We start from the raw sequence: 15319 nt of genomic DNA on the forward strand, positions 1-15319 counted from the left end.
AAAATGATACCAGCATAATAAAAATTGATCCCAATCAGTAAAGATGAGTCTTCAAACTTTTTTCATTTTAGGCGAGTTTTGAAGGAACATAATACTTAAATTCGACTGTAATCTTATTGTTTTAAGATAGTTTACTGAGGTTTTCAACCATTATGACTCGTAAATAAGAGCAAATCAAATTTAAATGAGACGCGAGCTGATATTTATGTACCCTATTTTTTGAAATACAATTTATCTACTGGTATGCTTTCTCGTGTGCGTATATGATTTAATGTCAATATAATTGTCAAAAGCATGAAAACCAATCTGTCATTTTCATTTGAAGAAGTACACGTGTGCTCCGGTGTAGCCCCAACGGGCATCTTTACTATACATATATTATTATACTCTTTGGGGCATCTGACTTGAAGAAGAATTTTGAGTGATGTCGTCAATGTATGGAAATTGTTCGAAAGTTTACATTTGAGATTGAATCTCTCTGTTGTCTTTGTGAGTAAAAATATAAATCGATAATAAATTGGTAGCTGAATTATCTAGCTTTCAAAATCATACAATAATTCAATTACTGTCAAAGACAAAATTGATTTGCTTCTGTCTCAAACGGAACGCCATATTTTGATTTTTTGATACTTTTAGTGTCGATTTGTAGAGAATAACAGCAAATTAAAAATATAATGGCATTATGAGTCGGTACACGGTTTCTTCGTGAAAAAATATACGTGTAATTTAATGCAATTATTAAACATTTATTGAACAAATTATGGTTACAAAGTGAGGTCTAAATCGAAAACGTCATATACCGGCCCCTTACCGAATTCTATGAACAGATGAAATTTTTTTGTCGAGCCGGTTTTTGAAAATTTTTCAAAATGGAAAAGTTGTGATAGCTCGCGCTTATACAAATAGTCGTATCGGTATCATAAGAGTGTATTCTTTTTGAGACATTTTTACAGATTAAATGTCAAAAAATTCAGAGAATTTATTTCACTGGGTTTGGAGGTATTAAGATATTTAGTTTTTACTTGAGAATGAGTAGCTAAATTTCGTCACCTCATGTAAGAACTATCATGGTGTATTTTGCAAACGTTCGCTTTTTTAGTTTGCACGGAAGGTCTGGGTTCGACCCCCAGTAATTACATATATGCTGGGATATATATAAGTTTTTGTATTTTTTTACACTTAAATTTCATATAATTTTTTTATTTTTATTTTTATTATTATTTTTTTATTTAAAAACATTAAAAACTTCGTATTTTTTATTTATCAAGCGCGGGCTAAGTCAGGTTGTAAGCAGGTTCGATAGATAAGGTTTTAATTGTCAAATTAGGTTCTCTAAATTCTTCTAAACAACGGCGCCATACATTTACTCAGTTTTAAGCTCTGCTCGCGAGGTCTACAGCTCACAGAGCCACTAGTTATACAATTAGAAAGAGAGCGTTTTAGGTGTGAAGTTAAGCACGTATGGAAAACTCGCGTAAAAACGTTTATAACTCATGGTACCAATTGAAATTTTTAGTTCTTTAGATGACCGGTAGAGGCACTGTAGAATTACTCCATACATTTTCCTTAACTTTCTCACTATCGACTGTCATTCACGGAACTCATGGTAGAGCATGAGATGTTGACGGCCCATACAACCATTTCCAGTCGCCGTTACGACGCGGTGTTGACACATCTTGTGTCGACACCGTCTGTTTCGGTCACAATTCCAGTCGCAGAGTCGATGCCGTGTCGACACAGTTACCAGAAATGGGGAAGGGTCGACACATGACACAAAGTGACATAAAGTGTGGTCGCCGTGTGCACACATTGTTTCGGGTTTGCGACTACTTTATGCCAAAATCATTCGTTCATTCGTTCATTTTGTTCCTGTCAAATGGAAACTGTCAGATGGAAAAATACTTAAATAAAAATAAGTGACATTAATACGCCATCTCTAAAACGGATTACAAGACGTAATTATATATTGTTTGCATTTATATTATAATAGGACTTAAATTATTATGGGGAATTAAACTGCTCGAGTGATTTGATAAACTAAGTGTAATATAATCAACGCGCCACCACATTGTTTTAGTTTAGCCGGAAATGAAATTGTTTACTTCTCAGTGCCTGTGTTCATAACTATATTATTTGAAGCATTTTTAGTACTTCGATGCGTATACTATACTTAAATAACAGAAATAACGCTTTACATACTACGAAACTTGTTAATTATGATGTATAAATATGGTTTAAGGCTGAGAAATATTGCAGTCACAAAGTAGTTGCAATGTTTCGACTTTGTGTCGACTCTGTGTTGACACATGACACGCGCTGTCAAAAGTAATAACAAAGTTACTGGTATGTTACTGGATTTGCAAAATGGCTCCTTGTGTTGATTTGTTTTCAGATATTCTCAAAGTGTAAAAATTCCGTGGTCAGAGATGGGCATTAATCGATTAACTGTTTATTCGACTAATTCATGGGATAAAAAAAGTTAATTCTCAAATTTTAATCGCGATTAGTTTAGTCGACCTAACATAGATTGAAATTGAATTAATCTGAATATTAATCGAATAAATTATCGATTAAATCTCGATTGAAAGTTGACAGGGGGCCATTTTTGTACGTAAAAATAATAGAAATGTCTTGCATGCAGATGGTAGCAAAACACTTTGTCATAAAAGTCGAGATGGGTGTCGATATATAGGTTTTAGGGAGTGCCGATTTCGAAAGTAATGACCATTTTGGAATCCGAAATGGCGGCCATGCACTGTGTCATAAAAGTCGTCATGGATGTCGTTTTATACGTTTTAGGGGGCCCCAATTTTGAAAATGATGACCATTTTGGAATCCAAAATGGCGGCCATGCACTATGCCATAAAAGTCGTCATGGGTGTCGTTTTATAGGTTTTAGGGGGCGCAGATTTCGAAAATGATGACCATTTTGGATTCCAAGATGGCGGCCATGCACTATGTCATAAAAGTCGTCATGGATGTCGTTTTATAGGTTTTAGGGGGCCCCGATTTAGAAAATGATGACCATTTTGAAATCCAAAATGGCGGCCATGCACTATGCCATAAAAGTCGTCATGGGTGTCGTTTTATAGGTTTTAGGGGGCGCAGATTTCGAAAATGATGACCATTTTGGATTCCAAGATGGCGGCCATGCACTATGTCATAAAAGTCGTCATGGGTGTCGTTTTATAGGTTTTAGGGGGCGCAGATTTCGAAAATGATGACCATTTTGGATTCCAAGATGGCGGCCATGCACTATGTCATAAAAGTCGTCATGGATGTCGTTTTATAGGTTTTAGGGGGCGCAGATTTCGAAAATGATAACCATTTTGAAATCCAAAATGGCGGCCATGCACTATGTCATAAAAGTCGTCATGGGTGTCGTTTTATAGGTTTTGGGGGGCGCAGATTTAGAAAATGATAACCATTTTGGATTCCACTTTTATGACAAAATACGTAGCCGCCATCTTGGATTATAAAATGATCATCGTTTTCGAATTCTGCACTCCCTAAAACCTATAAATCGACATCCGTGACGACGCAAGTTATCTTTATTTTCAGATCTAACAAATTGCTACAGAATACAAAGGACAAAAAAGAAGCGAGGAGGTAATGAAACAAGCAAAAATACAGATGATTCCTCGACGCAATTGGGTGATTCTTAAATTGTGTCCAGATTTTTTTTGTCATAAAAGTTTTTATTTTTCACATATTACTCTCACAAGTTCCGTGACATTTCGACCTTGTAATTTTTTAAGTAAATGTTTTTGTTTATCTATGAGGATCTCACTAGAATAGTATAATCAAGGTATGTTTATATTTTATGAATGAAATAGTAACGCAAAAAAAAATTATATTTGTGTCTTATATTCCTGCCGAAGACTTTTATTTTACCTTTTCCTTCTACACAAGTTTGGCCAAGTAATAAGAATTTAGGGCTCTCAATTTTATTTTGACTTCTACAACAGTAAAGCTACGAGGCCATGTTTGGTATCGTTTTCGTATAAATTCGCAGTAAGTACCAAATTTAGTTAAGGTATCACATTGACACCATTCCGAAGTAAAAACATATAAACTTATTAAAATACTTTCTTTTAAACTCCTCTTCACGCGTAAACTGCTGAACAGTTTTAATTTAAATTTGGTACACTATATTTTGAGTCCCGAGACAGGATATAATAAGTTATCTCAAAAATCATCCTTTAAAGGTGTGAAATGAGGTGTAGGGGGGAATTCAGAATTGACTTCTTGAAGTTAATACTGTTTAAGTTTAGGTTTGAAGTCATGTTTTTTCATCATTTTTAACTAAATCAAAGATGTAGACCATCCCAAATTTCATATAAATCGGTTCAGCGGGTATTGATTTCCCGTACAAATTTCCACGCCACTTTTCACACCTTCAAAAGATGATTTTGGTTATAAGATCTATCCTATGTCCTGTTCCGGGACGCAAACTATTTCTATACCAAATTTCAACGAAATCGGTTCAGCGGTTAAGCGTCAAGAAGAGTTTCAAAAAACCGGCCAAGTGCGAGTCGGACTCGCGTATTAAGGGTTCCGTACATTAAGTCCGACTCGCGCTTGACTGCACATTTCTAATAGGTTTTCCTGTCGTCTATAGGTAAAGAACTATTTTGTGTATTCAGACGGACATACATACAGACGCACGAGTGATCCTATAAGGGTTCCGTTTTTTCCTTTTGAGGTACGGAACCCTAAAAAGATTTATTTTTATTTTGTGGAATGGTGTCAATGTGATATCTTAAATGGATTCAGCACCCCAGATTTATACGAAAACGATACCAAACACGGCCTAGCACCTTCACTGATATAGATATATCAAGATAAAATTGAGAGCCCTAAATAAACTTTCCAGAGCGGATATCTCAAAAACTATTCAACATATCGAAAAAATTGACTGAATAAACTTGTAACAAATTAAATTAACTTTCATTTTGTATAAATGGCCATGTCGCTGAGATGCATAGTTTCCGAGATATAATCGAAAAACGGGAAAATGGGACCTTCAAAGCCCCCTCTCTCCCCCCCGCTCAAGGGCTACGGCCGGGGACTTTTGATATGTTCACCTCCTAACTTGTCAAACCGAGTTACGGAGTCAAAAATTGTGTTCCGAGCATTTCCCTCTACAACTTTTGGAGCATTCGTTGCCTGACCTAAGTAGCTTATTGAATTTCTTTAAAAACTTTTCTGTAAAAGGTTGACGGGTGTTGGGTGTTTATATGGTTTCGGTCGATTATTATCATTTGCATTGCCCATGATGACTTACTAGAATTACGAGCACACGAGACACTAATAGTAGTTTGACAAACCTTGGTTTTCAAGAGGTATTTTATATTGACATTTGCTGTCACAAATTTGCTGTCAGATTTAGTCGCAAACCGCACGCAAAGTGCACACAAATGTGTCGACACCTTGTTACTGAAAAGTGTAGACACGGCGACGACACTTTGTTTCGAAACAATTCTAGACACATTGTGTGGACTCTGTTACGACACATCTGACATTTAGTTACCACTTTGTGATTCTGCGACTGGAATGGTTATATGGGGGTCTGACGCCCGGCAACGGAATGACCTGTCTAGCACGTTATCTTTTCGCGGATTAGCAAAGTAATATTTTTGGTTTTAATTAAATGTAATTTGTACGGCAACTAAATTTAAAACATGTCACCAACCTTATTCAGTCTTAATCTGGTTGAAATTAAATTTGATTGGAGACGACCAATGGTCTAGTGGGAATGACCCTGCCTGTGAAGGCGATGGTCCTTCCTGGGTTCGGATCCCGATAAGGGTATTTATTTGTGTGATGAATACAAATATTTTGTTCCTGAAGCCATGGGTGTTTACTATGTATATATGTATGTATTTATCTATGTAAGTATGAATATTGTCGCCTAGCCTAGCACCCATAGTAGGTACAAACTTTGCTTAGTTTGGGGCTAGGTTGATCAGTGTAAGATGTCCCCTAATATTTATTTATTTATTTTATTGTCAGTTTGTAATGTACGCTCGCATATACTTACGTCTCGTCTGCCGTATGTATATGGTGATGGGCACCTTTGCGTCGGAGATTTTAGATTTTATACTTATTTGGTTTATATTTAAGTTTAGTTTTTAATTCGTTTTATCTATGTTTAGTTTATGTGTTATTTTAATGGGAAAGTGTGTATGGATTGTCATACAATTTAGTTACCCTACTATCAATTAATCAATAGCCCATCCTGATGACCATGGTGTTGTTTCAGTGGCAGCCGGGCCGGCAGCCTGGACCGAAGCTCCCGGGGCTCCAGCACCACACTCAACTCGGACGAAGACAATATCAACGTCGTCGTCAGGTAAACTAATAGATACATTATTATTCTAGTAACGTTGATTAGCAATCACACAGTATGTAATACAAACATCTTGTTATCAAAATTGTATGGGATTGGCATCCGAGGAATGACACATAAATGGCTTGCGACATACCTGTGGAACAGAGAGCAACTGGTAGAACTGGAACATTTCGACTACAAATCTGGTGAAATAAAAAACATACAATCCGAAATAGCAATAACAAACGCATCAATACTACAGGGAAGTGTTATCGGTTGCCTCTTATTTTTAATTTACATTAACGACCTGCCAAAAATCATTGAAAATCATTGCGTACTCTTTGCCGACGACATCTCTATTTTAACACCATATAACAAAACCTCCGACCTAAATACTGAAATCAAGCCAAGAAAGTGGTCTACCACTTTTCGACTCTATCAATCAGATGATAGAGTCCAAAAGTGGTAGACCACTTTATTAGCTGACCGTACATATACCTACTTCACTAAACTTACAGAAGGCCGCTAGAGCCAAAGAAAATTAAGGGTATTCGTTTGTCTATGTTAGAGCAGAAGGAGCGAAAGCGAAGTGAACCTTTTCCTTTCTCACTGTGTCTGAGCGCAGTACGTACTCCTATACAGATACAGGAGTTCTTCTTGCCTTATGACCGCTTGACCAAATATTTTATAAGCCGGCCTTTTAAGAGATAAGAGATCTTTATTTGCATACCATAGTACAGATGTTATATACATGGACCCTAGAAAGGGTGTAGCAAAAATTGATGGTTCACAATTTCACAGTTTTGGTTATTATTACTACTGACTTATACTTAGGTTTCGATATTATAATACTTATACATTTTCTAAATTGCACTTTTAAGTTGTAACAGCCTCTTCTAACGAATACTTGAATCTTATTACCTATAAACAAGGACTACTACGCTTAAAAACTGTTTAGGGCAAAGACATATGGATTTGAGACTGGATTGTCTATACTTACAGGTCAGCCAACCCAAATTTCATCTTAATCGGTTCAGCAGCTATTAATTCCTTTTCACACCCTAAAGGGTTGATTTTTGGGATAAAATCTACCCTATCACAGTCTCCTTTAATTTATCCTATAAATGCTTTATTCGCCCCTTTTATATTCCAAACTACACGTTGAATCGGTTGAATAGGCGTTAAATGTAAACATTAGTTCAATTGAAAACAAAATTTTCGGAATTGAAATTTGTCCTCGACATTTTACGTTTCACATACGACAATAGCAACCATCCACAATCTATGTTTGTCTAGCCTCGTGTTAAACCTGAAGCTAAAGTCAAGTGGAAGGCCAAAGCGAATTCCGTTAAATAATCGCAAATTGCAGGTGAAAAACCTTTTCCTATAGTACAAGAACAAGGAAAGCCGAACAAAGGCGGCGAATGGTCACCGAATATTGACAGCGGCTGCTGACACAGACTTCGCATTAAAGTAATCGATTTTCATTTGAATGAAGCCATGTTTGTGACGTTGTATTGTGAAAAAAGTGGAGGTCTTACAAAACAAAAGCGGTAGCGGCATGTTCAATTGTTTACATACATAATTATACTCACGCCTATTTCCCGGAGGGGTAGGCTGACACCACAGATTTCCACTTGCTACGATCCTGACATACCAAGCGAACTCTGCACAATGGCAAAGACAGTGTGTGAAAAGATCACAGCAAACGTGAAATTACTATAAAAATTATGACGTTTGATAAACTTGGTGCAGATGGTGCAGATTTAGCTGAGACTTTTACTTTACGGTACCTACGTTATTTACAAAAACTCTGCATCTTATACGTCTCCATCTTATACTATCCTGATACTCAGCGGCTCATGTATTTGTGTTTTTGCAAATTCGCCTATGGATTGTGCCATGAACCCAATGCCGCATACCATACATCGGCGAACACTGTAATTATTTATATTGGATTGTGTCACAGCACGCCAGGAGTGAGTGACAAACTGTCATGGACGTCATGGTGGATTCCACAATCCACAATGTTGACTTGTTTCATAACAAACTTTGTATAAAAACACTTAGGTACTTTTACAGTTTAACATACCATTAAAAGTAGGCAAAAAATTACATGAAATGTATTACAAATAGCCCAAACCTCTAGAATACATTGTTTTTATGGAGTTTCGTTGATAATTGGTAAATAATAATCGCCTACGATCTTTGCTATAAGTTCCAATTTACCTGAGCATAAGTTGTTTCCGCTTATAAAGAAAATAAACATACGGTTGAATTGAAACCTCCTCCTTTTTTGAAGTCGGTTAAAACAAACTGTCAAAGGACATCCTTTGCAACAAAGAGCGCTGTTGGTAAGGTAAGGTAAAGACAGCAAAAGAGGGCACGACTGGGATTTGAACCCGGGACCTCTCACACCCAAAGCGAGAATCATACCGCTAGACCATCATGCCGCTCTGTCGGTTTATAAAACTATATACAACTATATACAACACAAATGTTCCAGACTTTTTGTGTTGAAACCTGGTGATATAAGGTAAGGCACGATGGTCTAGCGCTAGAATATCGGTATGATTCTCGCTTTGGGTGTGAGAGGTCCCGGGTTCAAATCCCGGTCGTGCCCTGTTTGCTATTTTCGCAGAAAAAAGTAATAGGCACCAGTGCATTTCCTAATTGCGTATAAATGACGTTTTTAAGGTATACGGCGATGGGGGTACCTACTGAATCATAACGTGTTACAACCGTCGTCCATCATCAACATCATAACTTAAGAGCTTTGCTCTTGTCGGTGGACTAATCCACTAATTTCTTTCTTGTGCCGTCTTTTAATTTCCTCATAGGACGCATTATTTTTTATTTGGCTGAGATAAGTAATTCTAGGTCTCCCTTCTTCCCTTGTTTTTTCAATCCTGCCTTCCAGAATGTTTAGGAAAAGTTGTCGTCCAACACAGCAGCCATTTTTAAAAACCTAAACTCTTCTTTCAGAGTTCGTCCGCTCAACGAGAAGGAGCGAGCGATGCAAGAACGTGACATGTTGGAATTCCCAGGCAAGGGACAAATCATCTGCCAGAACCCGGGACGAAAGACCAAGCTGTTTTCGTACAATGTGGTCTTTGAGCCTGCAGCCACTCAGGTGAGAAGGAATATCTGATATCATATTATATTTTAGAGGTAACTACAAAATTATAGGTGATCTGTGAACCCTGGAGAAAGAAAACGTGGTATGAGTATCGAGCCAAAAGCAAAATAATCAAATTAATCAACTAAGTAGGTATGTGAAGAAAAACGTTACCCTCATTTATTTTTCGCTCAGAGCTTTGAATTTATTTGATATCACCTATATCTACTTACGTATACAAAAACAAATATTTGTTTTATTGTATTTTTTTCACAAACGTATTTAATGTATTTTTTTAAAGTCGTATTTGAAGTATTTAGCCATGTTTTTTATGAAATTTAGGTATGTTTGGGGACTCGTACAAAATTACATATCTAGCGCACTTGTATCAAAATGTACTATAATTATACATATACCTACATAGGACACATAGGTACATTGTAGATATGTAACGGTTGTTCATCAAATAAAAATATGAATCAATACACCGTAGGTACGTATGTACAGTTTGGGGAAGTGACTGGCATGTTGTACTCTTGTTATGGCCGCCCATTTCCTGTCATTATTAACGATGTTTTTGTTTTCTCAATTTGTTGACTGGATATTTTAAACCAATTAGACGATGTTGGTTGGTATTTTAAATAGTTAGGTACCAATGCAACACTTACTTATTAGTTATGGTAATTATCATATCAATCGTAATGAACTTAGTAGATTTGTTATGACTCTTCATTTAATGTGAGTTTACCCATAGATTGGTGATAATCTCGATTATCTATGTATTTTGAGTGAACTTAATGTTACTATAACCACTAGATTAATATAATGCTTGTTCCAAAGAAAGTTGAATCGGAAACGCCGTTTACAGTTATTATCTTTTTTGATGTGCAATTTTAGAGCTAAATCCGGTTTTCCGAGACATAACCAATGTAGTTGGTACCTATCATACTTAGCAGAGCTATGTTATCATCTAAAATTGTTTTTTTTTTATATCTCAGGAGGACATCCTGGAGTACTCCGGTGTGAAGCGGCTCCTAGAGATGGCAGTCGAAGGATTCTCCTGCACGGCCTTCTGTTACGGGCAGACTGGCAGCGGGAAAACTCACACATTAACCGGCCCACCGGGCTTGGTAAGCCTAATTGAACTACATATATAAAATATAAGTTTAGATTATGATGACGTCCTAAAATACTCCGGTGTGTAGTGGCTCCTAGAGATGGCAGTCGAAGGTTTCTCCTGCACGGCCTTCTGTTACGGGCAGACTGGCAGCGGGAAAACTCACACATTAACCAGGCCACCGGGCTTGGTAAGCCTAATTTAAGTAGATGATTAGTTTGGATTCCCCAGGAGATTTAGAATACTCCAGCTTAGGTTACAAGTCGAACATTTTCCCTGTACGCCTTCTGCTACGAGCAGACAGGCAGCGGCAAGACGCATTAACCGGCCCACCTGGTAAGGTAAGAATAGCGAATCCACTGGGCTTCGTTCAAATTCAATTCAATTCAATTTCTGGCAATATTAAGAGCCACCCCACACTAGCGGCTTTTGAGCGTCGGCGTCTAGTAAGCGCTATGGAAAATGGCGTTGCTGCCAGCCATGTAGAGTTGGCCGCTCGGAAGACGCTAGTCGGGAGTAGCCCTAAGAGCTGACGCGATCTACAGCCGATCTGCCACTGAAGTGATGCCTTTTACCTGGTTGTGCCAATTCGGGCTAGTGAATGTGAAATTGTGACTAGTAAAGCAATAAAATCGGGCTTTGGTAATCGTTAGAAGGATCCCGCGAAAATCGGTTGTACGTAGGTACTTCATATACAAATAGAGTTAGGATTTCAACGTATTTCCTAAATGTGAAAGATCTTCCATTGATTAACAAATATCTTACATTAAATAGATACCGTACTTTTTTACGAAAGTTCCTTGAAGAATCCATATGTAAGTGTTAAAACCTACTATAATGATGATGTACAATTATTACGCAATTAAAACTACGTTAAGTATTGCAGTCAAATTATGACTCATAAAACAATGATATACAGACATAAAATGAAGGTGTATTTACACAAATGTTCAATACAACCTTTTTGGATTGGACTGGAAATTTATAAAAGGAAAACCGAGTGTCATGATGGTCTAGCGGTATGATTCTCGCTTTGGGTGTGAGAGGTCCCGGGTTCAATCCCGATCGTGCCCTGTTTTGCTGAAATACGCATTATCATAATCCTGAAAAATGTGGAATAATTTATTTAAATGCGAAGAAACCATCCTAATCCTACTGGCAGTGGTAGAGTACCTATCTGCATCTCTTTTGCAATACACAGTTGGGTATTATCCAAGTCACGATATGCACTTGTCACTGCGGCGCGGCGGCGCTCGCCCTACGTTTTCACATACAAGTTTCTTTGCCCTGTAAGTGTAGGTATACATTAGGTCGTATACCACGCTTTTCACCTGAAGGTCATTTTAACAGCTTGACAATACACTAAACAAATGAAACCGTCTACTTTCCCAAATCACAATCCGACACCCGAAATCTTTTCACCAAACCTCCACTCGACTTTGCCTCTTCCTACACTGTTGTAAAGTTTAAATTGGTTTGAATTTTAAAGGTAGTTACGACAGTAAACTACCCTCGATTATTTATGTATGGGCGCTGATTACGTAGCGTGACGCTGCGGCCATTTATCTGTGTCCTTTGGCGCATGGTCATTATTCAAATCGTGTTATGGAAATGGACATACGTCACGTGTTGCACTAAAATTCTTTGTGTCGTGTTAAACATATAGGCCATTGTTGAAGGAGTAATTCACGGACGGGGTGATTTATTGGGAAAGCGTCAATATTGTTAATAGCTGAAGATAAACATGATGATAACAAGAACCGACAGGATCGTATTATGTATGTATCTATCAACAAATGTACATACTTAATTTGCTTTGATATTTTGACCTTGAAGTCGATTCTAATTCTTTTTTTTTAAACATTAATAATATATATATTAACATAAATATAAATATTGTATAAAAACTTATAAACTAAAAGTAACTATCCTAAATAAATAAAAATAAAACATCCCTAAACCTAAACTTCAATAAAAAATCATCCCTCGGCAAGGTGCCGTAGACGCTGGCAGCATTACCTCGCTGAATTGCAATGATTGATTTGATTGTTATGGTTTTGATACGATCTAGACGATAGTCTCGACGCACGACTTTCACTTCATTTCGCATGCACCAATCAATGCGAGCTATCTTCAGGGTCATATTAAAATATGATCAAAACCGTAACTAATTCTCAATCTGAATCAGGTTTCTGTAATATGTTATCGCCGCTGAGGAAAAAACTTGTGTTGGTCCGTATTTCTGTATTTCGCTTGCTTGGGGTTCAAAATCAGCACTCACAGCGAAAACCAACTTGTACCTACCTATTTTTATCAGTCAATTTGCATGCGATATAGGTTATTTATTATTACAAGCTTTTATTTAGTTTTACTTGACCGTTGTCTGTCTGTCTGTGCGTGTGTAATCAAATCTTGCAAGTTAAATTTGATCCACTTCCCGGTTTCCGATTGATCTGAAATTTTGCATACATACGTAAGTCGGGTGACAATGCAATATTATGGTGTCATCGAGCTGATCTGATGATGGAGACCGGACGTGGCCATAGGAACTCTGTGATAAAACAACGAAACCTAATTGTGTTTGGGGTTTTTAGAATTGTCTCGATGAGTATTAGTTGCCTGTGAAAAAAAAGTACAGTCAACGATAAAAGCTTGTACCAAAATAGAAATTTTTGCCAAAAACTTATGTTATATTTTTAGTTACCTATACAAATACATATGTACATACTCGTGTATTTTACTTTTTAGGTATAAAAAGTTCATTACCTGCCTCAACAACATCCATAATTCCATACCTATATTATCGGTTCTTGAATGGAAAAGTACATTTACTCATAATCACCTAATCATCCTAAATACATATTTCATACATAAAACGCCGTCAAAAACTGAATTCTGAAAATGACTAAACGAATTGAGTAGTTGCTAGGTAGATTTAACAGCACATCTAAAAGCTATTTGGCCGCAATCTGACGATGGAATCTAAAACTGTCCCCGTTAGTTACTAGGCTATTACCTATCATCGATCGGCGTAGGTACAAAACTGGTTGTGTCAATTTGTTATATAGTCTGGCCAGCTAATCGTGACAAAAGAAAACTGTCGGCTACGTTCGCGTCAGTAACGATGCCCGTCTTTTGGTTATAGGTCAACACAAAGTCACTTGGACTAACAAGCTATGGATTATAGGTCAACACAAAGTCACTTGGACTAACAAGCTATGGATTATAGGTCAACACAAAGTCACTTGGACTAACAAGCTATGGATTATAGGTCAACACAAAGTCACTTGGACTAACAAGCTATGGATTATAGGTCAACACAAAGTCACTTGGACTACAAGCTAGAGCGTTTAAACTACTCGAGATCACCACAGGCGCTCTCATTTTGGACCCGTACTTAGATTTAGATTTATTTATTTCATAATATGAAATTACAATATAAATTATTTTACACTATAGATCTATACGAATTTATATTATGATCGTCAAGTAGGAAAATAACATTTGATTATAATTTTATACCATTTAAAAACCATTATAAGCAATCAATTAATTAACTGAATTATTATGACAATGTCAAATAATATAAAATGAAAAACAATGTCAATATGGCCATGGCTAAGCTAAGCATGGATATCTCATAATGAACTTCAAATTAAAATAAAATAAAATGAAATACAGGTCAATAGAAAAATTAATTACATTCAATTTAGATTATTACATGTCATTTCCATATATTCATTTACGGAATATAATGGATTATCCAATAAAAAGAGTCTCAATTGGCGTTCTTAAAGAAACAATTTAGTTTTAGGGATGAAAACGCTAAAGGGTCCAGGCGGCCTAGCCAAGGTGACAATCGCTTGCGCTTCGCCATCGAATCGCTTTGTGTCTCTCTATCACTCTTCCATATTAGTGTGACAGTGACAGTTGCGATTCGTTCGCTACATAGCGTTAGTGATTGACATGTTGTCTACGGGATCAGGCCATACAGGAATAGATTGGACGACAGGCAGGGGTAGCTTTAGCTGTTGGTTACAAACAGTTGAAAGCTGCACCCCTACTTTTTTTGTAGGGTTCCGGAACCCTTATAGTTTCGTCATATCCGTCACTCCATATAGGCAAAGATATATGTAACTTCGTATAAGATGAATAAAGTCTAAGGAAAAAACGTGTCTCGGAAATAAAGAAAAAGTCATTCTCGGATAGATGGCGCACACACCTTTGGCCTATGCTCAGCTAAATGGCGTGACAACACCGTTTCATATTTAACAATTTTAACACATAGATATCAGTGAATGAACATGGGTCAAAATGATATAAAAATAATAAAATCATTTATCCATATAAATACATTTTTTGATAATTTTATACGTTTTCATTTTGAGTTTTAGTCGTGTGTCGATGGCAGTAAATTTACTGTGACTACAAAATTTACTATGACAGGACCCCTCTATACTATCTATTATCTTTGATATAGGTATGTAATTAAAAGTGAAAAAATATCAAGTACCTTTAAAATCAACGTCGATAAGTCTTTAGAAATAACATCATCATCTTCCTCGCGTTGTCCCGGCATTTTGCCTCGGCTCATGGGAGCCTGGGGTCCGCTTGACAACTAATCCCGAGAATTGGCGTTTTATGAAAGCGACTGCCATCTGACCTTCCAACCCAGAGGATAAACTAGGCCTTATTGGGATTAGTCCGGTTCCCTCACGATGTTTTCCTTCACCGAAAAACGACTGGCAAA

The 15319-nt window shown here is 37.0% G+C and overlaps 1 protein-coding gene and 2 non-coding genes across 8 annotated transcripts in view; 2 read left to right on the top strand and 1 right to left on the bottom strand.

Moving 5' to 3' along the window:
• LOC134796285 (kinesin-like protein KIF12) overlaps positions 1-15319 on the top strand; it is a 62860-nt gene that overhangs the window by 33305 nt on the left and 14236 nt on the right. For all 6 annotated transcript variants that reach the window (XM_063768349.1, XM_063768346.1, XM_063768347.1 and 3 more), the window contains 3 exons: positions 6266-6355; positions 9320-9467; positions 10451-10582. In XM_063768349.1, the coding sequence (XP_063624419.1) occupies positions 6266-6355; positions 9320-9467; positions 10451-10582 (370 nt within the window). The remainder of the gene's footprint in view (positions 1-6265; positions 6356-9319; positions 9468-10450; positions 10583-15319) is intronic.
• On the bottom strand, positions 8716-8787 carry Trnap-ugg (transfer RNA proline (anticodon UGG)). The gene has a single exon. It is a non-coding gene; the product is annotated as a tRNA-Pro (tRNA).
• On the top strand, positions 8875-8957 carry Trnap-ugg (transfer RNA proline (anticodon UGG)). Its single transcript has one exon. It is a non-coding gene; the product is annotated as a tRNA-Pro (tRNA).

The sequence above is a fragment of the Cydia splendana genome, chromosome 13, assembly GCF_910591565.1.
Source record: "Cydia splendana chromosome 13, ilCydSple1.2, whole genome shotgun sequence".
NCBI lineage: Eukaryota > Metazoa > Arthropoda > Insecta > Lepidoptera > Tortricidae > Cydia > Cydia splendana.